The sequence below is a fragment of the Uloborus diversus genome, chromosome 4, assembly GCF_026930045.1.
Source record: "Uloborus diversus isolate 005 chromosome 4, Udiv.v.3.1, whole genome shotgun sequence".
Taxonomy (NCBI): domain Eukaryota; kingdom Metazoa; phylum Arthropoda; class Arachnida; order Araneae; family Uloboridae; genus Uloborus; species Uloborus diversus.
Window position 1 is genome coordinate 192,711,125 of NC_072734.1, and position 24,944 is coordinate 192,736,068.

Sequence of the window (24,944 nt, forward strand, 5' to 3'; positions counted from 1 at the left end):
CGAAAGTGTTCTTAGCTTGGTCTCGTCTTTGCTGAACTTTAATTACCAAAGATATTAATTAAAAACCGACTTAACATTTTTCACGCTTATGGTAGTGAAAACTTAAAATTATTAATTAAAAATATTGGCACTAATTTAAGGAATGAAGTTCTCGGCATTTAATATTCTTTTGAAACTTTCAAGTTATGTACAGTAGGAGCTTTAATCTTATTAAGTAAATTTTAAATGCAATTCTAAGCCATTATCTGCTTGATTGTTAGCGATTTAGTAGTTGGAAAACAAGAAGAAAGAGCTTAATGATTTAAAATTTCTATCTGCTGTCAGTTCATATTTGTTAACATTGTGTGTTCTGACCCGCAAAATTCATCTTAATCTGAGGTTGGCTCTCTGGGACATGTTTTTTTTTTATTTTTAATTTAATATTAGTTATATTGTTACTGATTTGGGGTTTCTGTTATTCTTCATTTTAGTTTTTCTCGGCATTCTTAAAAAAAAAAAAGGGCTAAACTCTCTATCGACTGTTTGTAAAGGTGTTCTCGGCTCTGTTATTTCCTCGGTAAGGGCAAGTTGGGCGGAAAGGGTCAGCGCTGCATTTATTCTGAAATGAAATGCAAAAAATTATTTCAAACCTCTCCAGCATTAGCTTTAGACTCTTGATCCTGTATTCCCTACATCTACCTAGCAAGCATACATTTTATTTAAGCATTAATGCACCGCTGTCCTATTCCTCCCTACTGTCCCTCAATTTTAACTGATATTTCTTTCAAGAATAAATCATAGTCTTGGTTTTATTTCCGCCATAGATGACATTCTTTGAAGAAACAGTGCCGTTACCCTGACAGGAATACCTTAAATTACGAATTTTACACTTGGATAGTTGAATTGGGTAAACAAATTTGGAGCTCCGTATCCGCGGATCTAGACACTAATGATCCGTATACGTATTTGCAGATCTACTTTTTTAACAATCCGGCACATCACTAGCGTGTATATCTCGCATACTGTCTGACCACGGATTGTATGGAAAGACCAACATCCGTTTTACAGCCGGAAATGGACGAATCTATTATTTTTTAGTGATGTCAGCTTTTGCAGAAGCTGAGTCTCATTCAAATGAGCGGAATACCGGCGTCAAATTTTTACTTTCCCCCCTCATTCAGATAGATTCGTCTTATCTGGACCTTTGAAAATTCCATGCAATCCGTGGTTGGACAGTAATTTACAAACTCCTAGCCACCGAAGACTGAAATTTCATTTGTGGAACATGTATAGTATCATAATTAGAGATAGGAATAATCAGAAAAAAAAACAATAAATAGATAAACAAATTAGATGGTTTTCTGTATTGAGAAACAGGATAATGTTTATTTAAAAATACAAAGTTTATTTATGGTTTTTTATAGTTCATTTCTTATTTTTATTTACACAACACCAATATTAAGAACAACATCTTTTCTAAAAGATTCTCTTAAAGCTAGGCGAGTCTTCTCCACACATGCTGCTATGTGTTTTCCACTAGGCCCAATCACAAAGCGCTGAAAAGGTTTCAAATTTATATTTTTAGAATGCTTAGTTTAACAACTGATGTGACACATAATAAACATTTGAACCCACAAGAAAGAAGATTCCAATAGAAATCAAAGTCAACTGCATAACCTGATAACCAAGTTCAACTTTTCTTCAAGACCAATCCTTCTCTAACTCAGGTTTGTAAATAGATTGAATACCAATTTTTTCTTATTATTGGTAGAATCCATGTCAATTCAACACGGGGCGTAACTTGGTGGTCTCTGATTTTTTTTAATTTAACATACGTTAAAATTCATAAAAAATTAATACTTTTTTTTTGCCCAAAAAAATTCCTGGACTGATACAGGCCTCTAAAGATGGTGGTCCTGTCATGATTTCTCACTTGGGATTTTCATTAAAATCCTTAAAACACATTATCTTAGGAACGGTAGAACATATTTTGTTGCGATTTGTTTTACATAAAAGGATATTTTTTCTTGTTTAAAAACATATGCAACATTTTGAAATATGTGCTTTAGTTTTTTTCCACAGTCTTTTGAAAGAAAAAGTTGAAATTAATTTGATTTTTCTTAAAAATGTTAATTTCAAAAAATTTCATTTTTTTACAGTTTATTAGTATCATTGAGCACTACATTCCCTGAAAAGGAGAGCTTCCACGTTTTTGTTTAACAAATTTTAGAAGCATTTGAAAAAATGAGGATTTTCAATGAACTTAAGACAGACATAAAGACAGACCTGAAAATTCAAATTTTTTTTTTCTGCAGCAAGTGGCCAGAAAACACTTTTAATTCAGTCTATAGCGAAACTTTCATTTTTAGTCGCCATTTTATTCAGGCTATTGACTTTAGTGAGAACAAGATGGCATTCCGCTTAGCGATTCTTTTGGCGCTACGCTGAAAGGTTGCGTGGGGAAATGCAGCAAATCGGATGGAGACTGCATTCTTGTTTTCAAAACAAAAAAAAAAAGTCATTAAAAACACATCAATTCTCCCTTAAAAACTTTTGCTTCAATACTAACAATCCCTCTCAACATCTGAATTCTAGAAGTTCTCATGACTTTGGACCACTTTTTTGTGATAATGGAATGATTATCACAAAAATGAATTGACAACAATGATGGGAATTTTCGTCTATCATGATGTGTCCGGAAAATTGAAGCAGTATGCAAAGGATAAAATAAAACTTTTTCAAATACTAGTTAGGACTGTTTAAAAGCGTTTTTGGTTCCAGTTCACATAAAATTTTAGCATTATACGAAAACTTTTACACCACACTATTAAAGCTTCAAAATCAAACTTAATACAGGGTTCGTACGGATCATGGAAAGTCAGAAAAAATAAATTTTTCGTTAAAAGTCATGGAAATTTATTTAAAGTCATGGGAAAATGTCCCAGGCAAACGAAGCATCAGTAGCTAAAAGAGCATTGGTCTTCAGTGATTTGACAGTGTTGCATATTAAAACTGGAAAATTAAAATATCCCAAAAACAAATCAGAATTTTTAAATCCTATTTCATCCACTTTTGTAGTAGCCGCCAGCCTTCTTTTGTAATGTGATTTTACTGCTTGGATATCACAAAATTTGAATTTTCCATTATTTTCGTTACTTCTTATATTTTATACTAGTGGTACCCGCAAGGCTTTGCCCGTAATAGAAAAATTAAAAGGTCTTTTGGTTCGCCTGTATTTACAAATAATGTATTGTGAATTTTCTCGTCAATTGGCTTGTACTCATGTTACGGTTACACGTTATGATAATTTCGTAATTTATGATAGTTTTTTTTCTTAAAATTGGAATAAAAAAAGAACCGCATCGAATTTTCGAAAAATCGCTTCGAGGTGCACACTATTAAATGTATGTAGCACCCCATGCTACATACTAACTTTGTGCCAAATTTCATGAAAATCGGCCGAACGGTTTAGGCGCTATGCGCGTCACAGACATCCTACAGATATCCTACAGACATCCAGACATCCTCCGGACAGAGAGACATTCAGCTTTATTATTAGTCAAGATTCTGTCATAGCGAACTTGCACATTCTCGATTTTCCCACACCCACTCAAAAATCGCAATTTGACTGCATCAGAGTTCATTTCAACTACCTTCTAAAAACTTGATTATAAAAATTTTCAGAGTTTATCTTAATTTTCTGAAGGTTTTAGAAAATAAAGATAATCAGGCAATAGAATATAGAAATAAAGGAACCCTTGTACTTTAAAACAGTAGTGCCTTACATATGACCCACGAAACTGATCCATGTGGCCTGCTGTTATGTTCAATGTCAGGAATCGAACACAGTTTTGGATTTTCTAAAACCTATTCATTTATATGCATTGCAAAATATGTAAATGAGTAAACAAGTACATTTGAGTCAGATGATTATTCCATACTGAATTGTTTTTCATTATTATCTGGTTTAGAAAAAACAAATTCTTGAAGACTGGCTTTACTTTTAGGAACCAAAATGCTGTCAAGTTAGATGGATGATTAGGTGCACCGTGCATTATGTTGACAATGCTTTTTAAAGCAATTTCGTTGAAACTTAGTAATGACTCATTCAGATTTTGTCCCGTTCATTCTCATTTAGCTCTATTTGTTAAAAATTTATTAGAAATTCTATGTGTATGTTGCATTCCCTGTATTTTTACTTTACTAAAATTTATATGATCAAGAAAATAAGAATAATTTAGTTTTTGAAAGGTATGGTTATATTTTTTCAATCAATAAAAGCTTTGATGAGGTAGTAAAAGCTTGACCACAAAATGAAGGTGGATGACCTTGAAGTGAAACTTTATTTGTATCATTTGTAATCGGTAGAATCTGCCAGAAAGCATCAAATAGTAAGAGGCATGGTCTTGCTAATCCTATCTATCCCAAAATAATAACAAACAAATACAAACGTGACGACCAGCAACAGGCTCTGGGCCCAGCTAGACTGGTCCTAGTCAATTTACAATCCCCAGTGGAAATCAATGGCCCTCTTAAAACTATCTACTCCCTTGCTCATTACCACCTCTTCCGGTAAGCTGTTCCAAGGTTCCACTACCCTGCTAAAATAATAATTTTTCCTAACATCCATGTTAACCTGAGACTTAAATAGCTTAAAACAATGACCCCTTATCCTGTTTTCAGTGCTAAACTTTAGCCCCATAAAAGCAACCTATTACAAATGATACAATAATGTTTTTGCTTCAAGGTCATCCGCCTTCTTTTCGTGGTCAAGCTATAGCATTCACATAGAAGTTTTACTAATGCTTATTTCCAAAAATTAGCTAGTCCGATATTGAATAGTACTATTCTCTTCGTATAATGGAGTCATGTAAATTTTTCACCCGAATAGAGTATGAACCCTGTTAATACTTCAGGCTGGAAGGATCAAATTGACTACCATTGACTGAAGAAGTAATTTCAAAGTTTTCCTGTGACTGAGATTGCAAAGCATATGACATTTTTTTGCAAGGCATGTACGCTTTATACAAACCATGATTTTTGATATACCTATGAGGAAGTGAGAAGCAAAGAGAAGTAATTGCCGAAATTAAAAATTTGGAGGTAACCAGCACACAAATACAGTGAAGCGCTGTTTATACGTTTTTGAAGAGACTGTATAAAAAAAGCATACAAATTCAAAAACGTATATTAGGTATAGGTTAATGTGTATTAGACTCTGCTGGGGCCAACTTAAAAAACGTATAATGGATAAAAACGTATGAATGAGAAATGTATAAACGATGCTTGACTGTAACTGCTTTGGGGCAAGAGATGGTACTAGTAGCTCTGGTGGGTGCTGCTATACAGCATGATTTAGAAAAAAAATTCAATGAAAACCTACCTAGGGTCTGAACTTGGAAAAGTATTTATCCACTTACATCCCTTTGCTTCTCATACCTGCATATAAGTTTGGCATCTAATGCATGAATTTTAGGCACATGCTATTTGAAATAAAAATTTTAAAAAACGTTAAAGTCAAGGTTTGTAGCCACACTTTTCCAAATCTTTTTAGGGACGAATCATGCAATTTTTCGGGAGTTGGAGGCACCAAAGTGGGGCCCCTAAGCTATAGCTTGATTAGCTTATAGGTAAATCCGACGACGCGTTAAGTTCCTTACAAACAAGAACAATTTATTACTTCATACAGGAGCGTACATAGACTTAGGTGCCTCACTCCCCACAAAATTTATAATACCCTCCATAATAAAAAAAATTTTAACCGAGGATTTTTTTGTTTCCCAGATCATGCGCCTTGAGCAACCCAGCACTGGATATGTTTCTGAATTAAAGTTCTAAAACGCAAATGCAGGCCATTTTTGATGACGTGAAGGGAAGGAATGAGGTTAAAATATCCCTCGTAGAAACTTTTTGGAATGGAAGTTTCAAAAAGGTAATTTCAGACTATTTTCAGCAATGTTAGGAGGCGGCATTTGGAGACCTTTTCTCGTGCATTTCGCAAAATTCAAGTCTTAAAGACGCAATCATAGACATCTCAGGTAGTGGTGGGAGGAAGAATGGATTCAGTAACTTTCCTCTGGAAATTTTTCGAAAATGAAGTTTCAAAGAGCGCAATTTTAGACGACCTTCGATGATGTTTTTGGAGGAGGGAGTTTGAAATATTCCACCGGAATTATTGTATACTTGATGTTTTAAACCACAATTTTAGAATACCTCTCCCTCCCCCCACCACAATTTTAGAATACCTCTCCCTTGCCCAAGCATGTGTAATCAGATGCGTAGAAATATGTAAGTTAAAAAATCGACTGCCCCCTCCTTGAAAGATTTCTGGATCCGCCCTTGTCGTGCGCCCTCATATCTCTAATGTCACTGACTTCATAGATACTTACTTTATGTCTGGCATTGTTGCATTTGATTTTGATGTTTATTTTCGGACAGCCTGTTGAAAGGATCTCCCAACTTGCAACATACTGTGAAGAAAATAAATTTTCATACCTTTAAAAACTAATAAAGTTGCAATCAAATTTAAAATAGAGATTTTGCTTCCTTTTGCAAAACACAAGGAATATTTAGGACAACAAATTGTTTGGTTTTGGTATTGTAAGGTGCAAAAGACAAAAAGTTTGAAAATTCTGGTTACACCTACCAGGCAGGTGCTTTAAAAATTTACAAGTTTAACTCACTTTAACAGTTAGAAAGGTAAAATACTTTTTTTTTTTGGTATTAAGTATGATTGCTGCACATTTGAAGCCAAACATTGTTTTCTCAAAAATAGATGGAAACTTTGTGTTGTAAAATAAGCACATAGTAATTGATTGGAACAATTTTTGCTTTGTAGTAATTTTTCATCCTTTTCGGTTTTCCATGTTACCTATGAAAAAAATCAAAATATGTAACTTTTATATGTATTCTGCTAGAGTCATTTCAATATGAGGTTCGTCCCTCGGGTAAAAATTGTTGGGAACTACTGCCATAATTTCTGTTTTTTTTTTCTTTTAAATCACAGCCTGATGTATAAATGGCAGGGTTGCCATGCCACAATGAAACCTGAAGAAACAGGGAAAACACAGAAAATTCAAAAATCAACGAAAAACAGGGAAAATCCAGGGAATTTTGGAAAATTCTTTAAAAACCTGGAAAATCCAGGGAATTTTATAAAACCTATAATAATATATAATTTTTTTTTATTGAAGTTGTAAAAATCAATGCCCAAACTATGAAATAATGATAATAATATTTTTTAAATATTCTTAAACAAAAAAGAAAATGGTAATTTTAGTGTTTTTTTTTTTTTTTTGTTTGTTTGTTTGTTTAAATAAATATTAAAATGTCTATCATGACAGCAAAAATTATTAATTGTTTTATTTGACATGAGGGTTGAATTGCTAATTTAATTTAGAGAGCATGAAATTAGTGTTCAATATTTATTGTTATTTTTACTTTCACATTTTTTCTTTTATAAAGTCCCAGTAATGAATGTTAAAGAGAGGTATTTTTTCTTTGAATAAAATGTTTAATAAATTCCTTCATCATGCTATTATTTCAGTTAAAATAAATTGTTCTTTATTTCCTGTTATTTTAATTTGTTTTTCCCCCCTGTGATGAACTATTGAGATATTAATGTTCTTTTTTAAGTATCAGGGTTCACTTGTTTATAATGTTGCCGATTCATATAGGGAAAACGCAGGGAATTTTTTCTCCAGAATGGAGTGGCAACCCTGAACGGCACATTGATAAACTATTTTCAGATGGACTTTTAAGATGGTCACTGACTTCTAGAGGAATGTTAGTTTGAACACTTGCTGCGTTGAAATGTTTCATTAAAACACAAACACACTCTACATCTGAGACATTTTAAGCAAAAATAAAAAGAACTAGCGATAGCTTACCAAATCGACAGCATATGGTATCTCTTGTGGCAAATATTCCAAAAGTTTTTCTCTGACTGTCATCAAAGCAATTTCATGGGGATGCTGATCGGTAACCATATTGTCACTAAACGGCCAATTACCAGGAACGACTTCAGATAGTAAGTAATTCTACGGTGAAGAAATCAATACAATCAAGGACTTAAATATTTTTCTGCATAATCTGCAAAAGTGTTTATCTCAAAACTTTTTAATGAAAATGTACAACTGAGTGTATTTTCTCAAGCTCAGAAGCATTTTCTGAGTTCTTAACCTTCAGAAGATTTTCACACCAAATTATTCTTTTGAGAGTTTTGCATTATTTTATTTCTTTTACACCAAAATGCTCTTCACGCTTCACTTATTGTTTGTACCTCTTGGGAGACCACATAGTGAGTAGGAGCAAAGGCAAATGGGGGGGGGGGAGGTCCTCTGTCAGCAGGGCCGAATTTAGCTCCATGCTGCCCCTAGGCAGATTTGAAATCTGCCGCCCCCCTTCCCCCTGAAAGAAGCAAAAAATCAAAAACATGTAAAAAAAGTGTTCCAGAAATTTAAACTGTCAAGAATATGAAGAAATGATGACATTTCACATTCAGGGATGCCCTGATGGGAGGTCACAGCACTCTCCCAAAAAATTCCTCATTCGTCAAATTTTTCTGGCGATTCGAAAAATTTGGAGATAATATTGCAACATATTCTTTTTTTTTTTTTTTAAAAAGTTTAAAGATTGCTTTTTAATAATACCTAACGTTTCTTCTCATTAGATTCTACTCATTTCCGCTTTTGAAAGCTGCCCATTTGAAAAAAATGTATCATGTTAAAAAAAATTTTAAAGACTCCTTTTTGTTCTTCGATTTTTAATTTAGCATGTTTCCTTTATTTAAAATCATTCAGCCTTTTTCGCTTGTCACTCATTTTTATTTCCCTCCGAGACTTAATATTAACAAAAAACAATTTTTAAATATTAATAATATCAAAAAGAAATAAATGTCAATTACTCAAAAAACCAGTTCCGAGTAAACTTTTGTATAGCACTTAAAATCTTAGTCAAACTCCAATCCTGTTGTGACTTCTGGTCAAAGGTAACGACACTTTCTAAAATCGACACCCACTTTTCGTCTTCACTTACTGTTTTACGCTGATCAATTACCATGATTGAAATACATTTGATTTTTGTAAGATGTGTGAAAGTAATTATTATTAAATTACAAGAAAAAGTTGTCTCTGAAAAATAATAGAATGCTAATTTACTTTCAAGAATAAAAAACTAATTTTAAAAATGTGTGGTTAAAGCAAAATGCGCTGCTCCTGAAAATTTTGCCGCTCTAGGCAGCTGCCTACTCTGCCTATTGGGGAATTGGGCCCTGCCTGTCAGTTTAACTTTAACTTCAGAGATTTTACCCCCCCCCCCCAAAAAAAAAAAGAAAAGAATACAACAGGATAGCAATCTGCAACAAAAGATTACAACAGATATTTTAATCCATGTTGTTAAGAGATATTTTTGTAAATTTTATGTGAGTTCACACCTTGATAAAAATAATGAACAAATTTCAGACTCTTTTTCATTCAATAATAAATTTAGCAGACGATTTATTATATCAATGAATATAATTTTAAAAAATCACATTCTCATTTAAAAATTAATCTGGCACATGAAAGGTTAAAAGAAGCTACTGTCATGGACAAGTAAACCGCAGTATCTGCAGAAATGAGTTTTTGAGACATTTTTAAAAACCAACTTTGAATTCCATACTAAAAATACAGAAATGTTGGAATAGTTTTTTTTTTTTTTTTTTTTTTTGTTAATTTTATTTATTATTTTTTTATTTTTTCCGCTTTTTTTAGCGGAAAAGTAATAAGCAAGTTTGTACAATAAAACTATCAATGACAAAAATACAAAAAGATAAAACATTAAAAATTTGCAATTGGGCAATTCTCAAAAAAAAAAAATGTCCTGTGCGTAAAGCTGAGTTTTTTTATTTTTCCCAGCCAACCACATAGCTTTCAGAAATAATGCTGTTGGGGAGTGCTTTAATATACTAACACATGCTTTAATATACTATCAAAACATAACAGATAATCCCATATTTAATTAATAACTAATTGCATAAAATAAAAAAACTTATCATTATGCACGGGAGATTTTTTCGAGAATCGGCCTATTTCTGCCCACAGCAGAGTAAAGCTAAACATTGTCTGAAAGCATTTCTTAAATTGTACAAATGAGGCAGTGAGAAGCAAAGAGATGTAAGGGGCAAAATTAAAAATTTGGAGACAACCAGTACAAATGGTAGGGGAACCCCTCCTCTGTCTTGGTGCAAGCTATAGTATTAGTAGCCCTGGCAGGTGCTGCTGTACAGCATGATTTAGAGAAGAAAAAAAAATGAAAACCTACCTAGGACGTTATCTTTAAACACATTTTACTCAAAACTTAGAAATGTCCACTTACATCCCTTTGCTTCTCGCTGCCCCAAATGATACTTTTATCAAGCTTTGCTAAGAGGAAACTACAAGTAATGAGAAACAAGAATTTTACCCTTAAATCTTCTACACCATTGTTTCTCAGAGCTGAAACCATAAAAACCCTCGAGAAGTAAGGCCACCCTTTCCTTTCTTCAACACCCTCGGAATCCACTACACAGTCTTGATTAGCATGCTTGTTGGTCTCGTCCGATATTTCTTCAATAGAGAGCTGCTTCGCTGCTTGCTCTCCAAACTTGGAAATAAAGAAATCGTACAGGGTGCCTTCTGTCAGTACTTTGACCAAATGTAGCAATCGATCCTTAGACTTCATTGCGTCAATCTGTGGAGGACAGATTTGAGATGAAAACAAATTTTCGTAAGGCACAGACATTTCATGATTTGAGCACGCAATACCTTCAAACTTACGAAAGTTAGTCAATACTTGAAATGTATTCACTCAAACCTGTTTTTGTGCAGTAGATAGGGACTGCGTGAAAAAAAAATCACTCAAAATCACCCTATTGAGCACTTCTTTTAAAGTGAGTTGATTAAGTCCCAGTTTGATTGAAATTTTCATATACCACACAAAAACAGGTTTGAGTGTACAGGGTTGTTCGAATTGAATAATGGGGTGGCCTTATGGCTACCCAATTGAGCAAGGGGGTGAATAGCTTTAAGAGGGCCATCGATCTTCATTGGGGACTAATAAACTGACTAGGACCAGCCTAGCTGGGCCCAGAGCCTGCTACCGGTTGCCACATTTGTATCTGCATTACCCATTTGGGAATATTGGAGCTGGAGTTTGAATGAAATTGCGAGTTGTAAAGTTTCAATGGGGTCGTTTCCAAAAGTTTTTAACGTATTTTTCTATGAAAGAGCATACTTAAAAACATAGGATCTAACCATTTTAAAAATGTTCACACTTTTTTTCAACATATTTTACACCCTTCCCCCTTTGTCACACTTCACCTTACTCCTTCCCTTGTCAAGTGTCATTTTTCATAAACATCTTATACATATAAAATCTGAGTATCTATCTATCTATCTATCTATCTATGTCCAAGCTTCTTCTCCCGAACGACAGTGAACTGACCATCGAACCAGGTATCGATGGATTCGTAATCCTCCCGTCTTCATGTTTGGCTATTTAACATAATCCTCCGATAATAATTAGCGGAGATATCAATTAAAAACTATTAATTATGACTCTTAGATTTCAAAATCAAATCCCTATTTTTCGAAGGCTTTCCTCCATTCAAATTATTATTCAGTGCTTCAACTCAACTTTCCGGATGAACGCTTTTATTAAAATTTACAGCGTGAAGAAAATCATTGAAAAGAAACATCTGTTGCAATTTTTTTTCTCAAATATAAAGAAATAAAATTAGGCTTTTGTTTTAAGGCTTTTCCTGTAATCAGATTGTTTAAGTTGTTTACTTTTCGATTATTTTGCCGTAATCTGCAGCAAAATTTTGCTGTTTTTTTTTTTTTTTGTTCAAGCCTGATTGTTAAATACGCGTCACATGACATAACTTTCATTTTCGAGGAGGACCGTGCACGTCGTAAAGTAAATGAGTGATTTACAAGTTATTTGAGTTCTTTGAGGGTTTGTACCTGGAAAACGGATTGATGTAATTCTTGTACGACCATGTGGATAGAATCCATCCAAATATTTATCTGAGTGGTATGTTGCATTAATAAACACCCGGGCAACGCCGGGTAGTAGACTATTTTATGTAAAAAGCGGATTGTTATTGTGCATAAATATTTCCGATATAGTCTATCAGATGTAATTCAGTTTAACGTGAGTAAAGATTATAGTTGATAATGCATATATTTTCCCCTTTTGTGCTGACTGAAAATGTACTCATAACTTGTATCATTGATAACGATTATTAACGTTGATGAGGTGTTTTGGCAAAAATATGTTTTACTGGTGTTTTGCAAACCTTGCTTTACGCGCATTTATTTATTCCTTAACGCGTTAGAAACTAGTGTCAGTGTACTACAAAAGCATCAACTGGACTGCTCTTACATTTTTTAGGTAGCCCGTGCAACGCCGGGCACGTAGCTAGTCTTATACATATAAAATCTGAGTATCTATCTATCTATCTATCTATGTCCAAGCTTCTTCTCCCGAACGACAGTGAACTGACCATCGAACCAGGTATCGATGGATTCGTTATCTTCCCGTCTTCATGTTTGGCTATTTAACATAATCCTCCGATAATAATTAGCGGAGATATCAATTAAAAACTATTAATTATGACTCTTAGATTTCAAAATAAAATCCATATTTTTCGAAGGCTTTCCTCCATTCAAATTATTATTCAGTGCTTCAACTCAACTTTCCGGATGAACGCTTTTATTAAAATTTACAGCGTGAAGAAAATCATTGAGATGAAAGATCTGTTGCCATTTCTTTTTCTCGAATATGAACAGGTAAAATTCCTGTTTTTGTTTTGAGGCTTTTCCTGTAATCAGGGGATTTAAAATGTTTAATTTATGGGGGTTTTCCGCAATCTGCCACAAAATTTCACTGACTTTTTTTTTTTTTTTTTTGGTTCAAGCCTGAGTGTTGAACTCGCGTCACTTGACATAACTTTTATTTTCGAGGTGGACCATGCAAAGCCGGGCGACGCAGCTAGTATTGTTATAATAACTGTGTAATGTCACTTTTTGTCTCCCTGTCAAGGCATGGCACATAGTTGTGGACAGTGGCGGATCCAGCTGATTGTTTTGGGAGGGGCCATCCAAAATTTTTGAACAGACTCCCTAGGGCCGAATTTAGCTCCATGCCGCCCCTAGGCAAATTTGAAATCTTCCGCCCCTCCCCCCCCCTAAAAGAAGCAAAATATCCTTAACTAAAAAAAAAAGTGTTCCCCAGATTCATACTGTCAAACTTATGAAGAAATGATGGCGTTTCACATTCTGAGGCGCCCCGATGAAATGATCACAGTAATCTCCCAAAAAAAATTTATTCGGCAAACTTTGCTGCCGATTCGGCAAATACCATGGTTGAAAAACATTCGACTTTCATAAGATGTGTGAAAGTAATCATTATTAAATTACAAGAAAAAATTGTCTCTGTGGAAAATGAAAGAATGCCAATATTTTACTTTCAAGAATCACGATTTAATTAAAAAAAATGTGTATTATAATAGCAAATTTGCCGCCCCTGAAAAGTTTGCCGTCCTAGGCAGCTGCTTACTCTGCCTATTAGGAAATTGGGGCCTGATAACTCCCCAGAAATTTTATTAAAATGAAGTTTTAAAAACTCAATTTTCGGGGTATCGAGACATTAGGTGAGGGGGTGGATTTAGGTATCTCCCTCGAGAATGTTTCAAAATTTAAATTTTTGAGTAATTTTTGAAAATTAGGAAACTAAAAACGCATTTTGTCTATTTTTGATGATGTACGGAGAAAGTTCAGGTTTCGGGCCCTGGTTCCAAAATACTTCTTGAAAATAAAGCTTAGAAACCAAAATATTCTGTCATTATACATTGAGAAGTTAGAAGAGGAGGGGTGCTCTTCAGCTGTCCAGCCTAAAAATGCACCTTTAGGTAATGTTTGCTTACATTAAAGGAAGTGTGGAGGTGCTTAGAATATTTCCTACCTGGAAATATTTTACCTTTGAGGCTCTAAAAATTCGATTTTTAACTATATTTATACATATTTTAAAAAGGGATGGAAGATTCGTGAGCTCCTCCAAAAAACCTCCTTTTAAAGCTATTATCACGATATAAACTAGGGAGGGAGGGGGTTCTATCAAAACTCGTTTGTAATTGCAGTCCCAAAACAATTCATTTCAGTTGCTTCTAAGCAAGTTAAGTGGTAAGGACTGGATAAGCTCGTTTCCGTTGGCATTTTTTCCAAATAAAAGACTTAAAATGCAATTTTTTGCTACATATCAAGGCATTTGTGAAAGGGCATGGGAAAAGGGGGTTCTCCTAGTTTCGAAATTAAAGCCATAAAGACGAAAATTTAGGCTCTCTTTGGTCTTGTGAACAATAGGTATACTCTGAGAACCACAGCATTTAGAGATCATCCAAGTGTCTGTAGTTGGAATCAAGAAATAATGTAAAAGACGGAGAAAATATTTGGAAATAAAACTTTTGTTTTGAGGATTGGGAAATAATTTATCTCCCAATTAAGGCTTATACTTCTTTTTCAGTAAAATACATCTGTTAAATTTTGTTATCTTCTCATAATATTTTTTTTCTCTTTTTTTTTCCTTAAAAAAATTCCTACAATCACACGGGTTTGGGAGGGGCTATGGCCCCCATGGCCCCCCTCTAGATTCGCCCCTGGTTGTGGATAACTCTTTTTAGAATGTCAAAACTGCGATTTACTAAACAATTGTTTTTTAGCGCAATCATTTAATATAGTACATCTACTTATGTACTTTTAAATACTTAAATAATAATTAGACAAACTGACTTTTGTTGCTGAAAGTGTGGTGGAGGGAAAAGCAATAATCATAAAACTTGAAAAAAATAGCCAAGCACCATTTAATCATGTTGTTCTTTACTTGTGAAATGTCTTGATCATCTGATACTAATAATATTTTCACTTTCAACTTTTATGACTTCTATAACCAATTTGTAAATCACATCTTTATGAAAAAAAATTAAAACCAAATTACTACATTAAAATTGCCCTTATATCTTTGTCCTTGGGATGAAGTTAAGTTGTCGATCAAAGTATTGTAAGTTACTGTCATAGAGAAAGATTATGTAGTCTTGAACTAAGAAAGAAGGAGTTTTGAAGGCGTTAAAACCAAAATGAAGGAGTTAGAAGGGCCCTTCAAAAAAAAAAAAAAAAAAACTTAATGAAGGAGTATTGGAGGAGTTTTGAAGGAGGGTATGAACCCTGGATACAAAAAAGGAAAGAATCAAAGAAAATCGAACCAACAGCCAAGTTTATCTTGGTCAATTTGCATACATGAAAAGCGCCTTCTTGCACACAGGCAAATCTATGGATTAGCATGGATATTTTCTCCAGAGGCCAAGTCGTAAACTAGGGACCAGGCCCTCGCGGGGGGAGAGATGGCTCAGAATTGTAGTAGGATAAGTTTGATAAATTTTTATGAGGCAAAAACAGAGCGGCCAAACTTACAAAGGGCCAGCCTCGGCTTTTGGTGGCCTTGACAAGTATTTCCAATAGGACTTTCTATTTTAAGAATTTAGTTACCTCGCCAGTAGTTATCAAATTAATAATATTCTTAAAAACAAGCAACGATAAAATTAAAAATGTTAAAAACCCCCCGACTGAGTCGCAACAGTAGAATCAAGAGGGAAAATTGAAAATCCTTTTAAAAGCCTTATATTACTAAAAATCAATTACAAGTATTTTGTTTGCCATTAAATAGAAACTGGCAACAGATAAACATTTTAAATCATTGCTTTCAATTTCCTTGTCGGTCAACAATGAATTCGGTTATCAATCGGGTGAATAAAGGCTTAGCCGTTATTAAAATCTCCTTTAAAAAAAGTTGTAAGTCGAATCCTATGTAACATGCAAGTTCCAAACACATTCTATCAGACACGGAAAAAAATTCTTTATTTTGGTATTAAATTTTAAAATTTTTAACTATGTTTTTTCAATGAAAAAAATGGCAAAAAACCTTTTAGAGGTTTTCAATTACTATCTTCATTAATGAATGTCCTCCAAAGATGCAACCTAGCTAAGAACACTCACGATCAACTCTCCTTTCGAACAAATTTTTTTTTTCCAAAATCGGTCCATCCATCTAGGCGCTAGAGTGCCACAGACAGACACACAGATATACAGATACACAGACACGTTAAACTTATAATCCCCTTTCTTTGTGTGTCGGGTTTTAATAAGGTTTCCTACTCTTTTTTTAAAAAAGATCTCATTTATCGCACCTGAACTGTTTCGGGATCTATAAAATTAATTGTTATTGTTATGGGTCTTTTTGTATAGGTCAAACGAAACATGCTGGCAAATTTTGTTAGAAAGAACATAAAAGCTGTGGGCAAAAATAACAACTAAATAAACACATCAATGTGCTGTATTATTTTTAGAATTATAAAAAGCCTGAAGAGAGGACGAGTCTTAAATATGGGAAACCTGGGAAATCATCTTTTACAAAAAAAAAAAAACTATAAAAAAAAAACTGACCTCCATTTTTCAATATTATACTTTCAAAATTAAATAAAATGTAAATTAACTGCAATATTATCATCCACAAAAGCTATTGCTTTCATTCTATAATACTCTCAAGAATTACTTTTTCTTTTACTTTACCTTATTCAACACAAGTATTGATTTTTTATCTTTACACTCGCTGAGAATTTCCAGAATATTTGGAGAAATCCTACTGTTGGTATACTTATTAGAAACGTCTATGATGACTGCAACTAAAAAGAGAAAAAAAATCAATCAAAAGTTTGTTAATGAAAAAATTATTTTAATCTTTTCTTTTGTTTCTTTTTTTTTCTAATTTTAATATGTAAAATTTTTAACAATCAAAGTTGTAAAAAATAATAATAATAATTAAATAACTTCAAAGATTTAGGTTTTTAAAGAATATGTTTCACAATGCACAAGGAATAGGAAATCTGTCAAACTAGTTATTGGAAACTTAATGAGAAAAATTTTCAGATCAAAAGGTACAGAAGTTTATTTATGACCCTCAGTGGCGGAGATTCGGGGGGGGGGGGGGGGGCACTTTTTATGATTAATTAATTAATTTTATTTTCCAATTTAGAAACCAAAACTAAAAATTAAAACAAAGCAGAAATGTCAAAATTTTCAGATCATAATTATTTGTTAAACTTAGTAGGGGAACATGGGGCATAGTGAAATAGCAGGGCAAAGTGAAATGGTGAAATATTTACTCTGCTTTTAGCTCCATCTATCTGGTATTATTTTGACTAAGTAGTACCATATGTAGTCTATTCCAGTCAAGGAAAAAAATTCCGCCAAAGATTGAAGCAGTTGGTTAAACAGTCAATTTTAAAAACTTGATACTCATATTGTAATATTTTCTTCTAAGTCAAAAATTATTTTTGTTACTATAAAATGATAAAGTTCTTGTTAGTAACATTTTAAATATTAGTTGAGACCTCCTAATATTCAATGCAGTATTTATTTAGTTAATATTAAGCTTATTTGTATTTTAAATAAATTTTACAATTAGTGAAGTACATATGGGGCAAAGTGAAATACTCTATAACAAAAAAATCGAAGCACCAAGAAGGAGTGATCTGATTGAGACGAAAATTGGTAGATAGGAAGTCAATGCACAGAATAGTAAATGATTAAATTTTTTCTCAGAACAATTGGATAATTTATGTGAGAGTTACAGTAACGAGTTCAATACGGCATTGACCCGCCTTTAGCCTGGATACAAACTGAAACATGACGTGGCAAACAGGGATAAAGCTCCCGGAGGGTGTCCTGCGGTATTTTCGGCCAAATTCGCTCCAATTGTTGGACGAGGTTATATCAACATTCCTTGCCAGATGCAATCGCCACCCCATCATATCCCAGGCATGCTCGATGGAAGAGAGATCAGGCGGGCCACGAAAGAGTTTGAGAAGCTTGCAGACAGTTCATAGCAACACGTACCGTATGTTATCTGGCATTGTCCAGCTGAAAACCAGCCGAGGGTACGGCAAAAGAAACAGCAGCAAAACAGGTCTTAGGATGTTGTCAGCGTACCACTGTGGAGTAAGTGTACCTCTAATTGCAACCAAAGGGGTCCAGTTATCAAAGGAAAAGGCACCCCAGACCATAATGCCTCGTTGAGGACCAGTGTGGCATGCAAAAGCGAAACCAGGATCCCTCCTCTGCCCTGGGTGTCTCCAAACATGTCTTCAATGATCGTCATAACACAGTTGGAAGCGGGATTCGTCACGAAAGACTATACATCCCCAGTCGCCACCATTCCAACCTGATCGAGCCATGCAACACTGTAATCTGACTCGACAGCGTGCAGGAGTCAGTGGCATGTAGAGTAACGGTTGGCGCGAGGGTAGATTTTGCTGTCCCAACCATTTGTAAATGGTCATGATGGACACTGGGGTTTGGGTTGAACGTCTGATGGTTCATAGAGATGAAGAAAGTGCTGTGACAGCTGATCAGACAATCACTCTGTCCTTACCATAGACTAATAATAAGAGTAGACTGAGCTTTCTCATTCTTGCTGATGAAGGAAATTGGTTCATAGATGTATCATGTGACTAGTGGAAGGGCTTGGCGAAGACTTTGGCAGCATGGTTGCTAGATGGCAGCATTATCTACAGTTTGGCAATCGACATGTATTTTAAGACAATGTGTTTTCATTAAAAAAAACTTCCAGGTGCAGAGATTGAACTGTTTTTCTTTTAGTTATGCATTATTTTGACATTAGTAATAGTTTTTGATCAGTTTTCGGTAACTTTTATTTCATTTGGAGCTGTCAGCGTTGGCGTGAACGAAATGGCGTAAACGTTTTGCGTTAACGCGAATTCTTCTGGGTCGCTTGCATCTTTTATTGCTTAGAGAGTTATTGAAATTGACTAAAGAAAATGCACAATACTTTCTAAACGAAAAACTCACTATACTAACAAAATATTTACAACTTAGAATAACAAATTTACAAATCGGGCTCCATAAAAGATCATTCTTCCGTGTTCCATCAATTCTATTTATTTTATTTCTCGCGGGCGTTGATCGTCTGCTACGATCAACGCCCACTGTTGCTAGGATATCCACCAGTCACATGGTTTGGTTTATGAGCAGCAAAAGGGTTGCCATAGCTCGGTCTACTCTTATTATTAGTCTATGGTCCTTACGGTCTGTTGTGACCCTAGGTTGACCGCTACCATCCTGACGCTGAACTCGGCCATTTTCCACCCATCCTTGCCAGCATCTTTGAATCGCCGCATCGCTTTGACTCAAATGGCGAGCGATTCTCCGATTTGACCAACTGGCCTCTTTCAATCCAATGATACGACCTCTTTTAAACTCTGACAGTTGCTCGTAATGAGCACGAACCATGCGCCGAGGCATTTTTAAGTTGTTGAAAGGTAATCTGAATCGCAATCAAACTGAAAGTTTTAACAATTGTTGAAGAACTGCTCTTTATATACATCTGCTGGATGCGCAGTTTCGATGCGCTAGAGATCAAACTATTTATTCATTGGACACCAAATTTTAATCATTTGCATATCTGGTCAAAACAATCATGCATACAAAATTTCAGAGCAATCGGATGATTGCTTCTTGGTGCATCGATTTTTTAGTGTAGTTTCTTTCAGTTACTCACTCAATCATTTAATTACTTATGTTTTCATTTATTACTTAATTCATTTACATTCCTTTATTTAGTAATTCACTTATTTATTCATTCATTCACTTATTTTCTTATTCATTCATTCTTTTACTCACTCATTTATTGTTTCATTATCTTCTCATTTATTCATTCAACCTTTTATTTACAAATTATTTTGATCAAAAATATGTTTTATTATTGAATAAAAAATATTTCATAAGAAAAATATTTTATTTTTCACTTTGCCCCATGAAAAAAAAAGTGAAAATTTTCCACTTTTTTGGAGACTGAAATATACTGCCAAATATAAAAGATACTGTTTCAACGCAAGTTTTATTATAAAATACAATGTTCTTACTTTATGTACTGTAATTTTTAAAACAAACTTCCAATATGTTTGAATAAACTCAGTCATCTTAAACGTTTGACTTTGCCCCACATTTCACTGAATCTGTTTATGAAACATTATTTGGCACAAGCAGTCACTTTCAGTTTATGTTTTCATTGTTTAGATATTAGTAAATCAATTGTTTTGCTTAAACAAGCCATACTTGCTTCATGAAATGATTACCAAGTGTTTGTGACATCTCAAAATACTTTTAGGATAAATAATGTAAGTCTAATTCACATCTAAATGTTTCTTCGAAGAAAGTTATTGCGTACATAATTCATCAAAATCTTAAGAAAAACATGAGTTAAGCTGTTAAATTCTCATCAATTACCACTCATACGCTCTCAAAATCAGCCTTAGCAAAATTTTGAACCCTTTACCCCTTATTGTTTTCTTTAATTCTTTTTGCTGCCGCTAAAAATCCAGTGGCTTTTAGTTGTCATTTTTTTGTCCCCCCCCCCCCAACTTTCCAGTCCCAAACGCCACCTCTGGTGACCCTAAATAATTTTCCAATAATTTATTAACCAATTTTTTATGAAGTAGCATTATATTATTCACTCTATATTGATAACATCTTTGCATCTTCAAAATGAATTTACCATTGCATATCACTTTTTGGTTGTGTGACACCGATCCTTTTTTTTTTTTACCTTTTGGATTAAAAAGTTAAATGCTTTCAAAGAATATGTGTTTTTACAAAAGAAAAAATAACATGGCTATGATATAAAATTGTTATTTATGATGTAGATCAATAGCTAAATCTGTAAAGTATCATGGTTATCACAGGTACAAAATAAATTTTTGATTTCCCAACCTAGCATTCAGTTTCTTTGCCACTTACTTAAATCAGCTTCCCTGACTGATCTCATCGGATCCATAACAAAAGAGGGCTCTAATGAATGTCTAAAAATTACAAGTAAAAAACAGAAATGTTAACAACTTTGAAACACTAAGTACAGTCGAACCCGCTTAATGGAATATGCCATGAAAAAATATTCCAATAACAAGAGTGCCCATATGCAAAATTTTAGGGGGGGGGGGGGCTCAAAAATTTCCCTCATGGTTTAGCAGAATATTTTCTCCGTGGAAACCGATTTCAGTACAGATTAGATATTAAAATTTGACATTTTTAATAACTTATTCATTAATGGCTGGAAAGGAAATTTTTATACATTTTAGCAAAGAAAAAAGTACTAAAAGCAAGGAAGTTCTTATTTCTAGGGGGGAGGGGCTTGAGCCCCCACTTGCCCCAATATGGGCGCCTTTGTCTAATAAGCGGGATATTTTACACCGGGATCAAAACGACACATTACATTGGTTTGGTACATTGAAAATGTATTGCATAAAGCAAGATATTCTTTTAACCAATATTCTAATAAGCGGGCTTGACTGTAGCATGACAGAACTGTAACAAATTCAAAGAATTCTTTTTAACAAGATTTTGAATAGCTAAAAGTTTAAAGAATTCACTAAATTCTACACAAAATTAGCAAAAATGTAAGATAATATTCATGACTATGACTGACATATTCACAGGGTTTGAAAATATGATATTTTCAAAAATATTGAAAATATCCAATATTTTGATACATATAGGATATTTTGATATATATCCAATATTTTCAATCTGCACAAACTAAAGTCTTCAAAATAGTAAATGATTTCTATAGCTTGACTGCAAAAAGGCGGCGGATGACCTTGAAGCAAAAACATCATTTGTATCATTTGTAATAGGTTGTTTTTTATTATTTTGGAAGAACATGCCCCTTACTATTCGGTGCTTTCTGGCAGATTCTACCTAATACAAATAATGTTTTGCTTCAAGGTCATCTGCCTTCTTTTCGTGGGCAAGCTTTAAAATTGTTTTTTATCTTAATATATAAAAATCTTCTGTGAGGACGTTTGTCACCATGAGGCTTTTTAACGGCTGAACCAATTTTGATAAAATTTTTTGTGTGTAATTAAGTTGTGGCAAGCATGGTTTCGAAGCGCGATGGATCGAATTGGAAACGTTTTTGTTAATTAATTAATTAATTTAAACATTGGACGGTTATATCTCCCAAATGTTTAATATTTATTTTAACCTATTGTTGAGCGAGAACTGAAATAAATATTTAACCCATTGCCGAAAAACAAATAAGAAAGGCAGCTCTGCTTCTGTAAAGAAATTTCCTACTGCGTCATTTCAATTGAGAATAGATAAAAGGTAGAGAGAGAGTGAAGCCTTCATTTCTTGAAAACAACGATTTTATGTCCCTTGATATATTTTAAAGTAAAGTACTGGAAGGTTCACACAATACATGTGCTTTGTTGTCGTAGTTGAACAATGTTACCGGATCGGTGCTTTAGGTTTTCCTAACCAAATGATCAGAAAGTACTGCACCTAGCAACATTTGTTTCTTGGCTGAAATCCATCTGAGTTTTGGCACCAATGACAAGAATACTTTAAGGATTATCTAACCACTCAGTACATTATTAAAGGAAAAGATGATGGACTTTAAAGACGAAACAAATTTTATTTCCGTCCAGATATATTACAACAGGGTAGTTCTGTACACAAAAGGTCAGTGCCGTGGAAGATCTTTATCTTTGGTGGAAAGAACAAATTAGGCAATATATGAAGCTTAAAAAGTTTTCGTTCAAAAGATCGAACCGCTAATCGGTTGGAGTTGGCTTCGCTCACCGATCGGCTGGATTACAGTAACGTGGTGGCTCGGCGACTTTGGCTATAAACAATAGCGTGATCATTTGTTTACATTTTAAAACTACTGTTAATGTAATTTATTGTATTTTTTGTTTATTTGGTGAAGAATGTCAAATTGCAAAGAATGGTTTTTTGTTTTTAAAGAGTTTTTACTCATTTTAGTTGAAGAATGTGTTTATTTTACATCGGGAGGGGGGGGGGATGAGTGATTTTCGCTTATTCAGAGAACTGTTTTTACCTTTATCATTTTTTAAACGATAGCCTTTCGATTGTTTTTGTTCTTTTTCATATGGCGGACGTTGCAGGGGATTTCCCGTTTGTTCTAGATGGGTAGTTAGTTTTTTAAGTTTTAATATCTGAGGATGCTTTTTATCCTTTGAGTATGGCTGCAGGAAAAACCATCAAGTACGGGAGAAAAAATAGTTAATAAAACAACTGCTCAGTGCACATTAGATAAATCAAGTTGTAAGAAATACTATACCCATTCTGACACCAAGCAGCTTAAAACATATTCTTTTTGCTTATTTTTTTCAACAAAACAGTTCAAACATTTGATAGTTTATTGAAATTTTTTAACTTTTCAATTTACAAAGTTTGAGCAGAACGTCTGTCGGGTCCTCTAGTTTTCTTATATTACTATAACAATATGTATACTTAAAATTAAGGTTTGTTTCATTATTTATATCTAATATTTCATTTTACATTTTTATCAAATTTAATAGAGTTAGCATTATATGTTTTACTCATTTTTCTTCTGTTAGGCTACTTTTACACAGTTATATAATTTAAAAATAAAAAATGCATTAGTCAGTTCACAGTCATTACACATTTTATTTTTTCCTGACCAACGTTTAATATTTGATTAGGCACTTTTAATATGAACTAAAATTGTTACATTACTAATAATTTTATGAATATAAAATACAAGGAATATTATATTACTTTGCTATACTAACGATGAGTTAATACATCACAAAAATACAATGCATAATATTTTGGTTATTTTCAATAATAAATAAACAATATTACTATGATTAATATAATTTTTATATTGAAATTACAGTAGTGGAAAAAATAATTATAGAAAATATCATGATATTTTCAAAATAAATATCGGATATATATCGACTGATATATCGGCAAATGCTGCATATTCATATATGGAAATATACTGCTGCGGGCAGGTAAGCAGCATTGTAAGCACTCGCTTGTGTGCAAAAGCTCTCCCCATATCAAGGGTGCCAAAAAAATAAATTTCGAGTTAATTATGGGAACTACATAAAACATTTAATGTGAAATGCAGGGGCATACATGCCAACATTTACTGGGGAAAAAATCCAGTAGTTGATTGAGACGCACAGCAATATCACATTTTTCATTATTATTTAGGGGAAAATAGAAAATTTTTACCGTCTATCAACAGGGTTGCTATTTGGTCCACCTTTTTGTAAAAAGTCCGAGACGCCAGAAGAAATTGGAAAAAATGAGAAATCAACTGATTATCCATACATATATTTATTGTTATCTTTACTAATAATAAAGCTGAAAGTCTGTCCGGAGGATGTCTGGATGTCTGTGACGAGCATAGCGCCTAGACCGTTCGGCCGATTTTCATGAAATTTGGCACAAAGTTAGTATGTAGCATGGGGGTGTGCACCTCAAAGCGATTTTTCGAACATTCGATGTGGTTCTTTTTCTATTCCAATTTTAAGAAAAAAAATATAATGAGATGGACGAGTAAATTACGGAATTATCATAACGTGGAACCATAACATGGGCACATGCCAATTGGCGAGAAAATTCACCATACATTATTTGTAAATATACAGGCGAACCAAAAGACCTTTTAATTTTTCTATCACGGGCAAAGTCGTGCGGGTACCACTAGTTGTGTAATAAAATTAGTATATAATTCTAATACATTATTTATTAAACATTAATCATTTAATTAAAGTAGAATGATTGTTAACTTTAGAATCTAATAAATCCAAATAAAATTTCAATTATACATTAGTGCAACTAATTTTAAATAATAATTTACTTAAAAGTAATAAAATTTAACAATGTAAATAAGCTATTGAACTTGATTACACTATTATATATTATAATAATAAAATTTAACTCAATAGAAAAGAAAAATGGAATGCTTGAAGACATACATACAAAACGAAGATTTGTGTAAAGACATGTTTTTATGGATATGTTAATGTCGTA

At 33.5% G+C, this 24,944-nt stretch overlaps 1 protein-coding gene across 1 annotated transcript in view; it reads right to left on the reverse strand.

Moving 5' to 3' along the window:
* Window positions 1-1,343: 1,343 nt before the first annotated feature.
* The window catches only part of LOC129221100 (GTPase Era, mitochondrial-like), a 36,737-nt gene continuing 13,136 nt past the window's right edge, over window positions 1,344-24,944 (reverse strand). Inside the window, exons 6-11 of the mRNA XM_054855546.1 lie at window positions 20,868-20,929; window positions 16,623-16,735; window positions 10,423-10,689; window positions 7,869-8,018; window positions 6,369-6,449; window positions 1,344-1,535 (exon numbers count right to left, since the gene is read on the reverse strand). Coding sequence (XP_054711521.1) covers window positions 1,422-1,535; window positions 6,369-6,449; window positions 7,869-8,018; window positions 10,423-10,689; window positions 16,623-16,735; window positions 20,868-20,929 — 787 coding nt within the window. The 3' untranslated portion in view covers window positions 1,344-1,421. The remainder of the gene's footprint in view (window positions 1,536-6,368; window positions 6,450-7,868; window positions 8,019-10,422; window positions 10,690-16,622; window positions 16,736-20,867; window positions 20,930-24,944) is intronic.